Source organism: Phalacrocorax aristotelis, chromosome 6 (assembly GCF_949628215.1).
Source record: "Phalacrocorax aristotelis chromosome 6, bGulAri2.1, whole genome shotgun sequence".
Taxonomy (NCBI): domain Eukaryota; kingdom Metazoa; phylum Chordata; class Aves; order Suliformes; family Phalacrocoracidae; genus Phalacrocorax; species Phalacrocorax aristotelis.
This window is the reverse complement of record NC_134281.1, coordinates 22642774-22659582: the sequence shown is the minus strand read 5'-3', so window position 1 is coordinate 22659582 and position 16809 is coordinate 22642774. Positions and strand designations below refer to the sequence as shown.

Here is a 16809-nt window from a genome sequence, read left to right as displayed (position 1 = left end):
TATTTATATGATATGAGTACACTTACAGAACATGGCAAAAATTTTCTGTCGTAGTAAAAAGCCTGAAACAAGACTGAATGCAAAATCAGTAAGTTAGCTTGATGAACCCTTTCAGATACAACATAGTATGCAGTAATCTTAAATTTTATTTTAGTTTATGTACAGTAAGCTCTCACATACTTTTTTTATAAACTCTTATTTGACAATTTCAATTATTTTATTCCCTAGCACTTCTCCTTTTTTGGACAGCTGTTTCTTCAAACATTTTGCCCCAAGGCAAATCAGCTGTCTTCAGAGCTGAATGAAATTCCCTTCTCTGGCTCAAAGGAAAACTTTTGTTTGTTTGTTTAACTAGAAAGAAGCCAACCATCAAAAAGCAGAAATCCTTACTTATAATCTGGGTCTTCAGATGCTGAGAACATTTTCCCCACAAATATCTCTATACTCTGACTCTGAAATGAAAGAAAATAAGCTCGTCTACCACAGGTTTGAGTCTGTCTGAACTATCTTTACTGAAATTAGGTTTTCTCTAATAGTCTGCAATTAACCATACCAAGGTTTCTGAAAAAAACAGGAATGTTCTTAAACCCTGACTATCACTTATCACAGTAAGATGTTACCATCTGTTAGCTGAGACACAGTAGCCAACTCTGGGTGCAGCCTTCATTACTACCTCATAACATTAAACTGCAGGCTCAGTTTCATGTTACTGCAAATATTGGACTGTCTTCAAAAGACACTGTCCTGCTCCCCTCTTCTGCACTATATCTAGCAAACAAATAATCACACATGAACTGTCAGCAGACAGTAAAATTGTTAAAACTGGCATTACTTGTAACTATTTTCCTCCAGTGCTCACTGGTATTAAATAACGATGTTATAGTAGCACTCCAGGAATCCTGTCATGATGTCATCATTTGCTAAGACATGCTCAAGCTAATCAGAAATCTACTTCTTGAGTTCCCACTGTACTCTAAGGCCTGCATACTGCCTATGGATGGAGTCAGTCAGTGTACCTTATAAAGCCTCACTGTTGCCATCAGTGCTCCTTTTGGCTACCCATCTTCTTGCAAACAGAATATTCTGGACTGTTTATTGATACATCACTACATTTGAAGTATTTTGGTTACAGTATCAACAAATCAAGTGTCAACTACCTGCAATTTTATCTTCAAGCCATGATTCTTAAATGGATAATTTCTTACAGATACCATATATTAAACCGAGCTGTGAACAGTAACATGAAGGAGAAAAAATAATGGTCTTCTAAATCAGTGTAATTAAAAAAACTGGTGCGTGGCTTGGAATAATGCAGGAAAATTATGTTTAAACTAGAAAATTATAGATGGGTATAACTGCCATCACTGATTCAGAAGAGAAAGGGAGACACAGGAAGGGATAGGAGATGCAGAAAATTTGGGAAGAGGAAGTTCATAGAGAGCTATATTTAGGCAGGGTTTCTTCATCTCAGATTTTCCAGAAAATATATTACAGACAATAGTTTTAAGACAAATGAAAGGCACTCAGAGCTGTCCGGAATATGACAAGTATCCAGTTACCAGCAACAAACGAGTTCTCATAAAATCATCCATCTCTTTCCAACAAATCAAACCGCCTCTGAGCTCACAGTCCTCACTTAGGCCTGACCCCTTAATTCTCTTCAATCATCTGATAAATTTAAACTCTAGCTGTAGCCTGGGTGAGATGTAGGCTTTGGCAGAGAAATCAGCCTAACAAGCCCTCTGCTTGCTCACTCTTGCCTACTGCTGCAGATTATCATACTTTTAGTGATGGCCAATATAACTGTTCATGAATTTGTGCTGTGAAATTACTATGGAAAGTGACCTACCTTTGAAGAGCAAAACTTGAACAGAATCTAAAAACAGTTCCTAACAGCAAAAAAAAGGGGGAAATGGAAGTGACTGGATGGCAGTGAAGCCAAGGAGAAACTCTACTAATCAGTCTCAGAGTGAATGATTCAGCTTCAGCCAGCCTAAAATTTGCAGCTTTTCCTTTGCATGTAAATGTTGTATGCCAAAAGATTCTCTTGCTTTTCCAACCATGTCAGTACATCTAATACAAGGTATTACCTTCTCTCTAAACTTTGCTGTGCTTATTCCTTAGATTGCCACAGCTGTATCACCACTAGCTAACTGTTCCACATCACAAACTCAACATTGAGAATCACTGCAACTATTTAACAATGACAGAAGCAATTGATAATTTGGACAATTGGAACACTTTCGGCTTAAGAATATGTCTAATGAGAGACACCATCTTTAACATGAAGCTGCTTCCCAGAGCAAACTAATACATGCCTTCAGTGTTGATTCAAATGAAGAAGACTCGCTTACCCAATTGCCACTTCCCTTCAGGTACTTGCTTCTGTCTTTCAAACAATCATGCATGACCCTCCTGTTTATGAGATAAAATCAGAATGTGTCTTTCAGTGACTAAGATCTTAATTCCGCTCTCTTTGAAGTCAGTTGGAATTTTGGCATTTATTTAAATGATGAAGGATCAGATCCCAGAGTTTTTGTGCAGCAGTTTTGGAAGAATGCCAGTCTTAATAAACTCAATTAAAACATATTTTAAAGACATGACCAATCAAAATATTTATTTTCAGTCTCATAGACTCAACTCAGTGTTTGGCATATCTTTTCAGCTGAAATGCACAATGATGCTCCTTGGCAGAGGTAATACAGCACTGCAACATGTCCTACAGATTTCATTAAACAATATTCTTGTTAATGCAAGCATTTGAATCAGAAGCTTGTAAAGACTTAGCAGTACTGAAATACTATTCCCATTTTCCTTCTCATCTTCACTAATGGAACAATGTCTTTGATAAATCTGGCACATCAAGATCTTAATCCTACTCTTGGAAGAAGTTCATGAACTTACCATGGTTTTCCCCTTGAGAAAAAAAATCCTTGTCAAGATAAGCTATAAAATTTATTCTTCATAAATTAATTCTATTGCTTCAATGAAAAACAAGGGAGCCAAAAAAAAATTGTCAAGGGTATTATTATCACTACTTTCTAAAAGTACTATATAGTAATTAAAGTGGAAATTAAGACTTTTTCCACTGTGGGTTGTTATCACCATGTTCTTATAATTTTCAGTACAAAACATACTATGATAACTTGCTATCTTCAGAGATTTTAGAATCACAAATAGAATTAGAAGTTGAGGTGTAAGGGTATCTGAAGGCTTCCAGGGAGAAAAGGCAGCAACCATTTCTCATGTATACACAATCTAACTCATTTGCAGAGTGCAGAGGTGAAGAGATCAACTGAAAGCAGATTCTTAGTGCAACAATTTCATAGTTCTTAGAAGTCTTGCATTAACAGGTTTTTAAAAGATTAATAGAAGTCCAGCCTTCCTTGTAATCTTTTTTATATCTCACTGATTACATGAATGAATTCTCCAGGATTTCAATTTCTACAGTCTTTTGAAAGCTCAAAGTATTCTATAAATATCCATTTCCACATCTTGCTGCCTCCACTACAGGCACAAAGACCGGCACACGTTCTCTACTCTTAATATTTAATTCATCTCCTTTCTATTATGAGAAGGCTTTTTATTTGAGAACTAACCAAAACCAGTTCTTTACGTGAAATGCAAAATTAAAAACAATTTGTCAGAGGTGTAAACTGCTCTGAAAAAAAAAAAAAGACTCACCATCTGTAAACTGATGATTAGTAAGAGATCAGTGAATAATATTCAACATTCTGAAAAGCTGCAGGGATGGTTCTGCTAATAAGGAATTGCTAACTTAAAATAACAACTGTGTGCTTATCACGTATAAGAACACATAGTGTTAATAGCCAGTCACATAGCACGAAGAACAAAATATTCTATATAATTTTAAAATGTATTTTTGTGCCTACTTCTAACAATGCTATATATATGAATATTTTAATTGGTTTAAAAATTTTAATATATATTTTTAAAAGCATAATACAGTTTTTGTGCAGAGCAAAAGAACTTCTGGTTTTAATTACTGTATCACAGTTAAATTACCTAATGTACATAAGATCTGCAATGTCTTGGAAACAATAGTGGGTGGTGTTTCCTGGAATAAGGCGATATGTCCTATGACTGGAAAGGAACACACACCACCTCATTTTAATGTCCAGTCACACAGCTCAATCCACACAGTCAGGCAAGAATTAAGAATAGGAAACAGAGGGACTTCTTGTCAGGGTAACTATTCAGAGCATGGAAAAGTTAATTTAGTAGCCTGAGGCAAATAGTTAAAAGTAGCCGAAGTCAGTTATATTTGTTTCTACAAAATAGTGTATCTATTGCATCTACTGCTAGATTAAGCAAGACCACAGAAAACATAAATAACTGATCTTAACAATGGTTTTAAGATTTACATATTTCAACAGTACACCACACAATACTGCAAGACATTCTGAAAATCAGTTAAAAAAATTAAGAATCTTTCACCATTTTACTTGATTAAAAGAAAGTTACTGTACTTAATGTATGCATATGTACTGCATTTAGATACACAAACTGAGTATCGAATAGAAGTCTTCCAAGTAAGCCACTGAAAGCCATTTCATACTGAGACAGAAAACCTAATGTGCTAGGACACATTATCCATGCTTTTTTTTACTTTTCTGTATATGATTTAAAAGAACTACAATTAAAACAAGTCTTGCATAGTTTACACCCAATTGTATTTTTTAAAGCTTCATTCCAAGCTAATCTAGCAAAAGTAATCTAATTCATATTCTATCTCCAGCAGGCATAGCTAGAATCAATTTTCAATTATTCACATTGTGAGACTCCAAAATGTTCTCAAAGCATTCATAAATTAAATTGATTGTTCAACACTGCATACCATCATACTAAACTTTAAAATAATGTACATTAATCACTTAGTGGATAAATGCAAATGGTCACATTTTCAACCAGTGCACCAATTAGCGCTGTTAATTCAGAAGTGCACAGCTTGAAAGTTACTCTGCAACATACACTGCATTAGAACAGTCCGCTTTCACAAAATAAAGTCAGAGGTGTACATTACAAATTGCTAAATTTTTTACTGTAGGAGTAGACATTAAATTATGAACCTTTTATCAGTTTCTCAACACAGCTTAATATTTGTTTTGAAGCATATGAGTTGTCTTGCACATAATTTGTATGAAAAACAGGTTATGTAGATCACAATGGACCTTGTAAATTATGCAACTGCTGAGTTCAAAACTCCTACCATTCAGTCAAGATATTCCCTCTAGTTTATCTTAAAAATCACAAGAGATGAGTCTGTTTTTAAACTGATCAAGGAAGGCTTGAACTGTATTACTCTATATGTAAGTCAATAGCAAAACTTTCTTTGGCTTCATTGTAAGATTTTCAACTTGTTCAAAGCTGGTTTTGTACATTTATTACTAAACATGGTTTCAACATAGTTTAGACTTGATCAACATAGTTATAAGCTACATTGTTCTAAGGACAGAAAGCAGCAACATGTGAACAAGCTGTCTAAATCCAACAATAAGCACAATTATTTTTAAGGCAAGGTTTTGCAAAACCTAGGTTTATGGTAGATAGTTATTAACTGATATAAAAATTGATGACCAGCATGAACAGAAGAGTTATAGTCAGCTCTACTTCCAGAGACTTAGGCGCTGGACATACCTACTGCACCCAAACAGAAGACTCAGTATGATACATAATATATTCTATATTAATGAGTAAATGCAAGAATTATAAAAATTCTTGGTCTCTTCCTAGCAGTAGAAACCACTAGAATTCTGAGCCTAAATTCCTTCTTCAAAAAGGAAGACAGAGATGGGAACAACAATTATTTTCCGAAACTGTCCTGACAAAACAGAAACAGCAGCTTTGCTACAGGGGAAAACAGTAGGTCTCTCAGACCAGAAATAGCTCTAATAATTATCAAGCTGAAGTTTAGCAAAAGTAGGGGTTTTTTTGCATGTGTCACCACAGTTCCCAATTTCAGAGGCAGTATTCATGAATAGCTGATGTGGCTAATACTTGTCTTCTAATATCATGTCCTATATTTAAAAACAACCAAGTTAGGAGGTTTCTGAATTAGCTCTTGTTTCTACTGTAATTAAGCCATTTACCCGTCCATGTCAACTCCACTGAAATCCATGAATTTAAAAGTTTTCTTACAATTTTTATAAAAATTACATTAAACAATTTAATTAAGCAATACAATCAAGGGCAACTCATTTCTGCTAACTAAAAAGCATGGCTAAACACTTAAGCTCAGTATGAGATTTCAGTGTAGTTCAACTGTAAGTGATCAAAACTGAGAAGCATTGGCTTAGCAACATACAAGAACTGAGCACAATGACAGATTTATGCCTGTGTGTTCTCCTCCAACAGTTATTATACTTTTGCTTAAAACTACAGAAAAAATTAGGTTAGGACACCTGGAGGTCATTTACTGTAACCCCCACTCCAAATAGGGCCAACACAACCAGGCTCAGGCCCTTTCCAGTTGAATTCTGAGTATCTCTAAGAATTAAGATCCCACAACCTCCTTCTGTACCTGGTCCAGCATTTGACCACCCTCATGATAAAAACAAAACAAAACAAAAACCAACAAAACAAAAAAACTCACACACAACACAAAAACAACACCCCAAATAAAAACGCACACAACCTTTTTCCTTATATAAAATCAGGTTTTCCCATGCTACAGCTATCCTGTCACCAGTTGCTTCCAGGAACAATCTGGCTCCATTTTCCCTGCACAGTCCCCTCAGGTACTGGATGAGGGCACCAAGATCTTGAAAACTCGCGGGCCCCTCCTCCCCCCCCAAATGAGGAGTAATATGCTGAGGTGGAGGAAGAATGTCTGATGGTAAGACAAGCAGACCTGCTAGAGTAACAGAGCAAATAAAATTGGGTCTTCTAGTCAATCCCAAAGAGTTCTAAGTCTCCTGAGCAGTCTATTGGTGTCTGCTGAAATATAAGATTCTCTCCTGGGGTCTCATTTACTCAAGTGTCACAAAAATAGTTTGCATGCAACTGTAAAGGAAATTAATCCCATTTTAAGCCTTCTCAGCCTGAACTAATGTCACTGTCTTCACTCTCTAAAGAATTGCTCCCATGTATAAGAAAAAAGTTGCAACCTCTGCAACTTCTTTTGAAACACCAAGAAACAAATCAAGGCTAAAGGTGCGAATATCTACCTCTTGCATACAAGTATCCACTACCTCCCAGATGTTAGCTGTAAAATCACATACCCCTGGAAGACGTGTCAGATTGACTACTTTACTACTGTGCAATTAAATACTGTATGTGTAAACTAACAGTAAAAACCAGTAAACTAATGACTGCATCCCACTGCTTAAATTCACCCTTTTGCTTTCCTGCATTTGACAGCATTGCATGCTTAGACAGAAATTTTCTGTTCCAAGAGCTGTGCCCTTACTAGGTTTGGGGGATTATTTTTTAAAAAACTTTTAAATTACATAAAACCATGAAAGTGTGGAATGTAATCACTTTTAAACCCAAACCTATTCCTCAGGATTCTATTGAAAGTTCTCTCAGAATGAAGACGAAGACCTCTCTGTTTGCATTGGTAATTTAAAGTAAAACTTTTGGCACTTCACCACATTCTTGTTGAACAGACGACAACACTATTGCTTTCTAAAATTACAAATCTTTATGGTTAAAAGTTTTTTCTTCACAACAGCAGAATCATTTTTTTCAGCTTCACACAAATGAAGTCTGCATTGGTTATAATTAGAGCGGTTTAGCTAAGTGCCCGTTTTCTTTAAGTTAACCTTGGTCTTAATTAGAAACCAGATTTCAATACCTATTCAAAGATGTGACTTCCCTATGAAAAATACTATAACAAATTCTATAGTAAATGAAACAATGGGCAGGTATAATCTTACTTTTTTGACTACAAGGAAAAATTCAGTCAAAAAAAAGAGTTAAGAGGTTCTTTTATTTAGTTAAGACTAACAAGTCCAAACAAACAAAGACAAACACTCAATTTCAGATTATCTTCCTCCAAGCAGGAAAAAGAATATCTTTAAAGACAAATGACATTTGATTTTTTTTTCTCCAAATATTAAAATATCCAACACATTTCATTAGGTAAATCCCCCAAAAGACAATTTGCACACAGTAAAGAACTACTCCCTGACTGCTAAATATTTTTCTATTTAATACAACTGAAACAAAGCACGAAAGCATAAATACTTTCAAAATCCAGCACATACTGAGCCTTTTCAAAGAAGGTTTTACCTCTTCATTTTCAAAACACCACATACAATAGAGGCTTGAGTTTCCATTCTAATATGCTATATTTTGGTCAGCATCTTGTATAACTCAGAGGTTTGCATTTGCACACAGCCAGAGAAGTATCTCTAGAGCTGTCTGGATGCAAAATAAGAACAACCCCTCCAACAAGGAATTCCATCTTTATACCACGTTCACAGCAACCATACTGCCACAGCTACAATTCTGATTCACAGGTAGTTAGCCAATTAACTAAAAAAAAAAAACAAACCCAAAACCAACCACCAAAAAAACCACAAACCACCAGAACAAGCCTTGATCACATCCTGACAGTCTAGAACTGCACTGTGGAAAAGAAAGTGGAGGAGGGAGGGAAGCTCCAGGTTAGCTTGGATGCCTATTCAACACCACGGCTTCTCTGCGAACACTAGCCATATGTATCTCTGAAAATTTTTCATGACTTAATTGCAAGTCTTCCAAGTAAGTTTACTTTCCAGTTGTATGTCCTTACTTAGTTGATTTTTTAAAATTGCTTTCTTACGACTCTTATGCACCAATGGAAACAAAGACAAGCAAGGGCTGCTGTTTTGTTGAAGTGCTGGAAGACATCTGTGAAGGCAAGCCAAATCCCTCCTCTTTTTTCTCTTATTCAAATATTTGATTAATAATAACATCAGCATTCAGAAAATGCTAAGTCTCTTGTATCAACTAACCACTTGGACAGCAAGATAAACTAAACCTGAAAGAAGCAGATTATTTGCCTAACATTTCCAAAGACTCACCATACATTGTTTAAGTCATGATACAATACTCTACAAACATGAAGCCATATCAGTTTGGCTGAAGTATTAAAACCAAAACTCCCTTCAAATAATAGCAACAAAAAAGTCAGACGCAGCCCTAGATATTAGCATAGTTTAGGCACTAAGTGCATACAAAATCCACTGTCCAAATTTTCACTTAGTGTTATTTTTATCCCACAGTTCAAATATCCAAAGATGAGTATTTTAATACATTGGAATGAAATTTGACTATTGAACAGAGGAAAAAAAAAAATAGATTTAAGCCACTTCCAATACAATTTTTATATTTTGATCTTTTAAATCCCTTCCTTAGCAACAAAACACAACAAAGCATAAATACAAAGTTAATTTATTACCTACCTCTCATTGCTTAAGTTTCTTCTTTTCTCTACTAGTCAGCTAAATGTGACAGAGCTCCATAAGAAACAGCATTAGTCAGTGGCCTAAAGCAGAAATGGCAATATAGGGGTTCCATTTGCTGAATGTACACTTTTTTTTTTTATTTCTCCCTCTATATGTGAAGAGGGGAATGTGAGAACACTGTGAAACTAATTACACTTGAGACATGATAACTGATGAAGTGCCAAGTGTAAGACAACGTAATCACAAATCAAATTTTGTAATACCCATGTACCTGTTTATTACATTTGAATTTCTCTTATTTTCCCACGAGAAGCTATCGACGATAGATGGGAAAAGTCCGCTAAATAAGCAGGAGCATTCAAGAGGAGAATTTCTATCACAATTCAGTTATGTTAATTTTGAACTAATTCATAACCTGAAGATGTTGACTGGTTGTCGTGGTTTAGCCGGCAGCTCAGCCCCACACAGTCGCTCGCTCACTCCCCCACCGGTAGATGGGGGAGAGAATCAGAAGGGTAATGCTCGTGGGTTGGGATAAGAACAGTTTAATAATTAAAATTAAAAGAAACAACAACAGAAATGCAATGTAAGGAGAACAACAAGAGGCACAAAACCCCGGGGGGAGGGGAAGGGAGGGGGAACGAACCGCCAAAACAAATCGCACTCAATGCAGCCACCCAAGCCACAAACTGCCCCCTCTCAATATACTGGTCATGGTGTCACATGGTATGGCATGAACCTGCCATTGGCCAGTCGGGGTCAACCGCCTCCACCATGGCCCTGCCCCTCCCAGCTCCCTGCCACACGGCAGACTGGGAAGCTGGAAAGGTAGCTGACCCGCCACGGTGAGGAGAATTAACCCCTTCTCAGCCAAAACCAGCACACTGGTATTGAGTAACTTCAAGGAGTTTAAGATCTCAGAGAAGATCACTACATGCGAAAAGCCTGGCAGATACTGAGAAATACCTCAGAGGCTTCTCTTCTCAAATTAATCCTTCACCTCCAAAAATACACAGAGTACTGTTAGCATCATATAAATACATCAGATGTAATCTATTCTAATTCCCTTCCCATTTCAACAGAGCAAATCATATGGAGCTGTATTTTGTAAAGATATCTGCAAAAAATCTATATTGTTTCGAATTATTAAAAACAGCCCTTGAAATGGGACAATGTCTGCACAGTAACTACAATAACTGTAACGACATAAAAGGGGAATACCACTGAAGACTGTTAATTTCTAATTTAAGCATTTGAATGTCAATACAAATACCTAAATTAAAGACAACTAACAGGAACAGGGAAACCCTGTCTGCACTATGGAAAGAACTGCAGGAATAAATAAGCATTACAGTTACAATCATGAAAAGATCATGCCTAAAAACCTGACTTTATTATCAACGACCCTGCATTTTCCTAAATTATAGATTTACATACACATTTCAAAACTAAAATGAACCAAAATATAATTTAATTAATTCTCAATTTTTTGTTATGTTATTGTCAGAATGTAACCACCCATGTGAAATCAAGTACATATGCATTTATATCAGGCACAGAAAACAGAACAATGCTGAAATAGATGGTAAATAGGCAAATTCGAAAAATAAATCTCCTTGCTGGACTACAGAAATAAATTTTAAAAGAATGCATGCCCAGCTAAGAATATGCAGTTTCAATGTCAGAAGCTTTCTGTTTTGTAACTATATCTATCACAGAGGAAACAAAAATCAGCATTCAATTTTGTTTTGCCTTTTTTTTTTCTTTTAAATAGGTAAGCTTTCTTTCTAGTCTCCCCCCAATCCCATCACCCTCCCCACCCCAGTTATCACGTTATCTGGTAACATTAGAAATCAAAACCAACTTGAGTGGCTTAGTTATTCTGTGAAAGCAGTCAGGCAAATACACGATTAAAATATCTTTAAATGTATCCTCTAGTTATAATAATTTTAAAATAAAAAGGAATAACTGATTTAAGCTTTGCAGACGTATAGTAGTATCCTCAGAAACCATAATACAGAATCAAAGAACACTCTGCATGACAGCAAAGGATCAGAAAAACAACATACAAACAGGCTGAAGAGGTAATGAGCTGGAGTTTACTTTTTCACTTCAACTTGCCCTTCAATTACATTATAACACATCTATTAATTAGTAAGAACACGGTTTTGGTACATGCTGTATTAAAATTACTTGTAATGCAAAAATTCACCCACAGGCATGGCACAGAGAATACTGATGTAGCCTTAATGAAAATTAGCACAGAGGAGCAATGCAATTGCATTTGAACCAGTGGCAAGTATCATGTTGTTGCTGGTCAACAGTACCTTACACCCATACTTACTGTAACACACATCACCTGAGAATGTGTGTGGGTTTAGATAAATACTCCAGGGGCACTTCTTATGATTGAGTCAGTTTGTGTTCAATATAACAGGAAAAAAATAATTAATTTTTCAGATGTGGGTTCATAAAGATAAAACCTCAGCACCCCAGGGACATTTACATGTATGCTCATCAATCACATGACAAATAAAGTGAAGAGGATTAGGAAAGAGGAGAGAGGAAGTCTTGTCACCATTACTCTAAATACCAAAGGTGCACTAATTCTCAATTTACAAGAGCTGAAGAAGCCTTACATGGGCCACTGTGAACCAAAGCCATGCCAAATTATTTACTGAAACAGAAATACTTCTAGTTTTTCTCAGAGTTATAACGGGTAATGCTGTGGTTATTGACTGTGTAGTCATATAAGCAATTTTCTTTGTTCAAAAGTAAATCCTTTATGGGTCATACACGAGTGCTCAAGTCACGCTGTATGAAAGCCTACTATGAAGTTACACTGGAGTTCCAGTCGAAAAACTTCAAATAAGAACGTTTCTGCTCTCTTCCATAGAGGGAACTGATAAACATCTGGTCTCTGGAAATTACTCTGTGATGTTTGGATTTTGAACCAGCAAACTACTCTCACACACTGTGGTATATCATCACATGATACTGTACTTTTCTACGAAAAACCTAGTAAAATGAAAATACTTCATTACCATGAACCCTTGTTTCTTAAAAGTTACATAATTACTGTGCAATCTTTTATAAGATCTTATTTATTTTAGCTTTAATTATTCACTTCAATGAAAGAATTATTTCATAAAATAAATCTTTTCACTTTAAAAAAATACAAGTCTTTTTTTCTTCACTGTATATATTTTGTTTACAGTTGCCAAACTGTTATTTCACATATGCAAAAAGAAAACTGGACTGAATACATATGAAATAAACTATTGGCAAAGGAAGTGCAAGGGCTTGCCATTGAGAAGATTAGATTCACAAGAAATGCCTTTTACTTTTTCCAAAATCAACAAATGTATTAAAAAAAAACCTCATAAAAAGGGAAAGAAAAGATTTGTATGACAGGAGAAGGGATTTTTTCAGGTAAATCTGAATCTCCAAGTTACTTAAATTATCCTCGAAAGACGTACACATTTCAATTGTACATTCACAAGAACACTAGGGTTCACTACACTGAGTAAAGACAGAAAATTATGAAGTACTATTTTTATTCAAGTCCATATTCCCCATTTGTTTAGCAAGACTGAAAACTCCTGATTACATCATAAGAATTCTGATTAGATTTTTGTGGAAAAAGCACTTAAATTCTGCAGCTTTCATTAATTTTTATTCTATCTTGCTTAGTCCATAGCCTACAGTATAATCTGTTTTAGTTCATAAGGCACATTGTATGTCCTTAATTTGAGAGATCAAGAGAAAGAATACATTAAAAAGCAAAGTTCTAACATACTGTATGTACAATTCACTGCAGACTAATAGTTAATTTCAAGACAGGAAGTTATTGCGCACACAGTGTTTCTATCTCTCTAGTTCTCAGCTGTGGTAGAAAATTGTTTTTAGCCAAATACATGCTTGTAAAATTTTAAATGAAATTATTTCATTAATCAGCTTCATCTCACCAAACTTCTACAGATTCAGTTCCCAGAAAAGTTTTCTAGGTGCAGATTTTCTAAAAGGAATCTCAAAGATGGAGTGTTAGCAGATCGGACAGACACAAGTTAGGGAAAAGTAGTATTGCAAAGACGCTACATAACTTCACTTTTCTAAAGAAATATTTTCTAAAGCTTATTATAGTTATCATGTGTATACTTTATACTATCAATAACATACTGCTAAGAATCAGATTAAATTATACCATCAGCTATTTCATGCTATCCCTTGTTTATAACAGTCCAAACATGTAGCTAAGACAAGTTTACATTTCTTACAACTCCACAACAGCCAAAATACAAAAGTAAACACACACCTATGAAATGCTCTACTTTTAAAAGAATTTTAAAGCTAGTAACTTTCTCACAATCTTTTAAAACTTTACAGGTGAAAAAACAATGAAAGTAAGATTGAACTCCCTGACAAAAACCATAGAAGAGCAGTAACAAAACTTGGATAGGATTCAAGGATCCCCAATTGCTCCTTTTCTGCTAGAATGCACATGCCTTTCTAAACCCAAAACAAAAACAAAACATGTGAGAAGATCTACAACAAATGAAACTGTCCTTTTATCCCTGTCACAACCACAAATTTTGGTTCAAGTGTAGTTATTATGCAGAAAGTCACACTTCCACAACACAGCACAAAATACTGTCAGATTAGAATGCTTAAAGTCTTATTAGCAGAAACTGTTACCTTTCAACTCTGTTTCTTCCTCACCCCTTAGTAGGTCTCAGAAGATCCTAGCAGGTACAAACATGCTCTCTGTTAATTACAGAACTGGATTACTGTTGTAACTGATTCCCAGTTTCAGCAAATTATAATCAAATACCTATTGTGCATAACAATCATTTAATGGCCAAAAAACCATAATAAAGCAAGCTTTAATGAAGAAAGCTGGAAACTAGCCAGAACTTCATGGCAGTACACTCAAAAAGAAAGAGTTACAATCTGTATTTAAGATTAAGAGAAGCTTTTAATCCAGATGGCCAGAATTAAACATGGCAGTGCGGGGAAATTTTGATCAAAAGCTAGTACAACATGAAAGTACCAAAATTCCCCCAGTAAACCACAGCTAATTATTTCAAACAGAGGTTGCACATTCATTTTGTACTGTGAAGAACTCTGAGGAAAATATAAATGAATGCATTGCTAACTCTGTGACAATACACTTACCCACTAACTTTTTTGACAGAAGTGTGGAACAGTTGAGCAGCAAAAAATCTATTAGCTGGCATTTATTTGCAAAAATACTTATAAAATATTTCAGATTAGTATACACTTAGTTTTAAGACACAGATGAGTAAACTGCAGCTGCTGCAACAGGAACTTGAAAAGATTCTTAGTTTCAGTACTGTTTTATTATTATAGATGACATCCAAGTTTCAATTTGCTCTCCTCTAATTCACTTTGAACTGCTGACATACCACTTATTAATATTAGTTTTTCCTGATTCATCACCCAGTCAGCATAGAGGATGTGAGATTTCCTATTTTGCATAAGCCACACTATAAAGGGACTGTTCATCATCACAGACTTGTCATTGGATGTGTGTGAACAGGCCACTTACTGTATGGCTCCAGACAGCATTACATTTGATGAGTCGGAATAGTATCATCTGATATCAGTTGTTGAGTATTTCTAAAGCCCTAAAATTAAAATTATTCTTTAGCAACTAAAAACACCATTTTTTAAGAGATCAATATAGCAGTATGATATTTTGGTTTTTCATGACCGTCTTTCTGCTTGTGTGGGTTTTATACAAACACCAGAGTGGAGAAGTACACGTGGAAGATGCTTTCTCAGCTCCTCTATGTGCTGGTTTTGTCTGAGAAGGGGATAATTCTCACTGTGGGGTTCGGCTACCTTTCCAGCTTCCCACGCTCTGCTGCGTGGCAGGGGGCTGGGAGGGGCAGGGCCATGGTGGGGGCAGCTGACCCCGACTGGCCAATGGCAGGTTCATGCCATACCATGTGACACCATGACCAGTATATTAAGGGGGGGGGCAGTTTGCGGCTCAGGGGCGGCGCGGCATCGGGTCGGTGGGCAGCTGCATTGTGCGATTTGTTTCAGCGGTTCGTTCCCCCTCCCCCAGGGGCTTTGCGCCTCTCGTTGTTCTCCTTTACATTGCATTTCTGTTGTTGTTTCTTTTAATTTTAATTATTAAACTGTTCTTATCCCAACCCACGAGCGTTACCCTTCTGATTCTCTCCCCCATCTACCGGTGGGGGAGTGAGCGAGCGGCTGTGTGGGGCTGAGCTGCCGGCTAAACCACGACACTCTATAAGAATTCTTATCTTTTGCAAAGGTTTTTTATGTTGATGAAATAAAACATTTGTAAAATTCATTAATGCATTAGAAATCATGGAGCCTCGTCAAGCCTGAACTTACACAAAACCAGCAACATTTACCCTCCTATAAACACCTAACAAGAACCCATTTTGTAAAACAATTTATTCTGATTCTGATGTGTACACCCCCTTCTTTGATCTTTTTGCTGAGGCTGAGCTAGTGCTGAACCATGACATAAATCACTCTGTCACAGTTACAAGTTAGGAGTACTGATTCAGATGAAAAAATAATGAATCCTTGTCAGGCTCTTTGTAACAGACAGTGGGCAAATCCCAGTGTCTAGAGAACAGTGTTGCTTCACTTAGCCCCATGAACATCAGAGCATGATCTCTCGTTTCTGCATTCTGATGCTATCCCTGTGCTGTTCTGGAGAACCAAGAAGTCATAGAATCATAGAATGTCCTGAGTTGGAAGGGACCCACAAGGATCAACCAGTGATGCGGTTTTTGACAGAGTGACTTTCTGCTCTTAAGATAGTTTTAGTTGGAAAAAGAGGGCTGTATCTTCAATTTGTATTTTTTTCATTTTATAATTTTCTGGAAGCAGTAATCTTTGGAAGTCTGCCAGGCTCCCTTAAATGAAAAGGATCATGCAAAATCTGATCAGTCTATATCTCTGTACTGATGTCCATATTTATGCTTTTCACTTCTGTTATTCATGTGCAGGTACAGAAGGTGGCTTCAGTTATCTCTGTTAATCCATCACCCGCTCCCACCTACAGAACAAAGTCTGCTTGCATGCCCAGGGCAGCACAGCACTGCAATGTTTCTGTAGTTCTCAATTCTACCTAACAGATTAAAGGAGTTGAGAAGAACTTGCTGAGAACAGAAGTGATATACACAGGTTTGACAGAAGAGTGGAAACTAAGGCTGAAAAGTCTGTCTGAAGCCCCAAGCAACAGGTTCGTACTGGCTGCATAACATTTTTCCATTTCTAAATGTTATAAGTTTCCCTGTGAGCTCACTCGGGGTTAATGAAATATTATTGACACAAATCAAAATCAGAAAAAATATTGCAGCAACTGAACATGATCTGAATTAAAAGT

At 36.2% G+C, this 16809-nt stretch overlaps 1 protein-coding gene across 11 annotated transcripts in view; it reads right to left on the bottom strand.

The window, feature by feature from the left end:
* ATG7 (autophagy related 7) overlaps window positions 1–16809 on the bottom strand; it is a 115033-nt gene that overhangs the window by 21465 nt on the left and 76759 nt on the right. For 2 of the 11 annotated variants that reach the window (XR_012661107.1, XR_012661109.1), the window contains 2 exons: window positions 2355–2415; window positions 27–73 (listed from right to left, as the gene is read on the bottom strand). The exons of 4 other annotated variants lie outside the window; for them this stretch is intronic. Coding sequence is in view for 3 of the 7 variants with exons in the window: in XM_075096603.1 (XP_074952704.1) it covers window positions 14129–14155 (27 nt within the window). In the remaining 4 variants the exon portion in view is untranslated. Of the gene's footprint in view, window positions 1–26; window positions 74–390; window positions 453–1849; window positions 1890–2354; window positions 2416–14108; window positions 14156–16809 lie in introns of all 11 variants that reach the window. 5 more of the 11 variants (XM_075096604.1, XM_075096607.1, XR_012661108.1 and 2 more) reach the window with 4 other exon arrangements.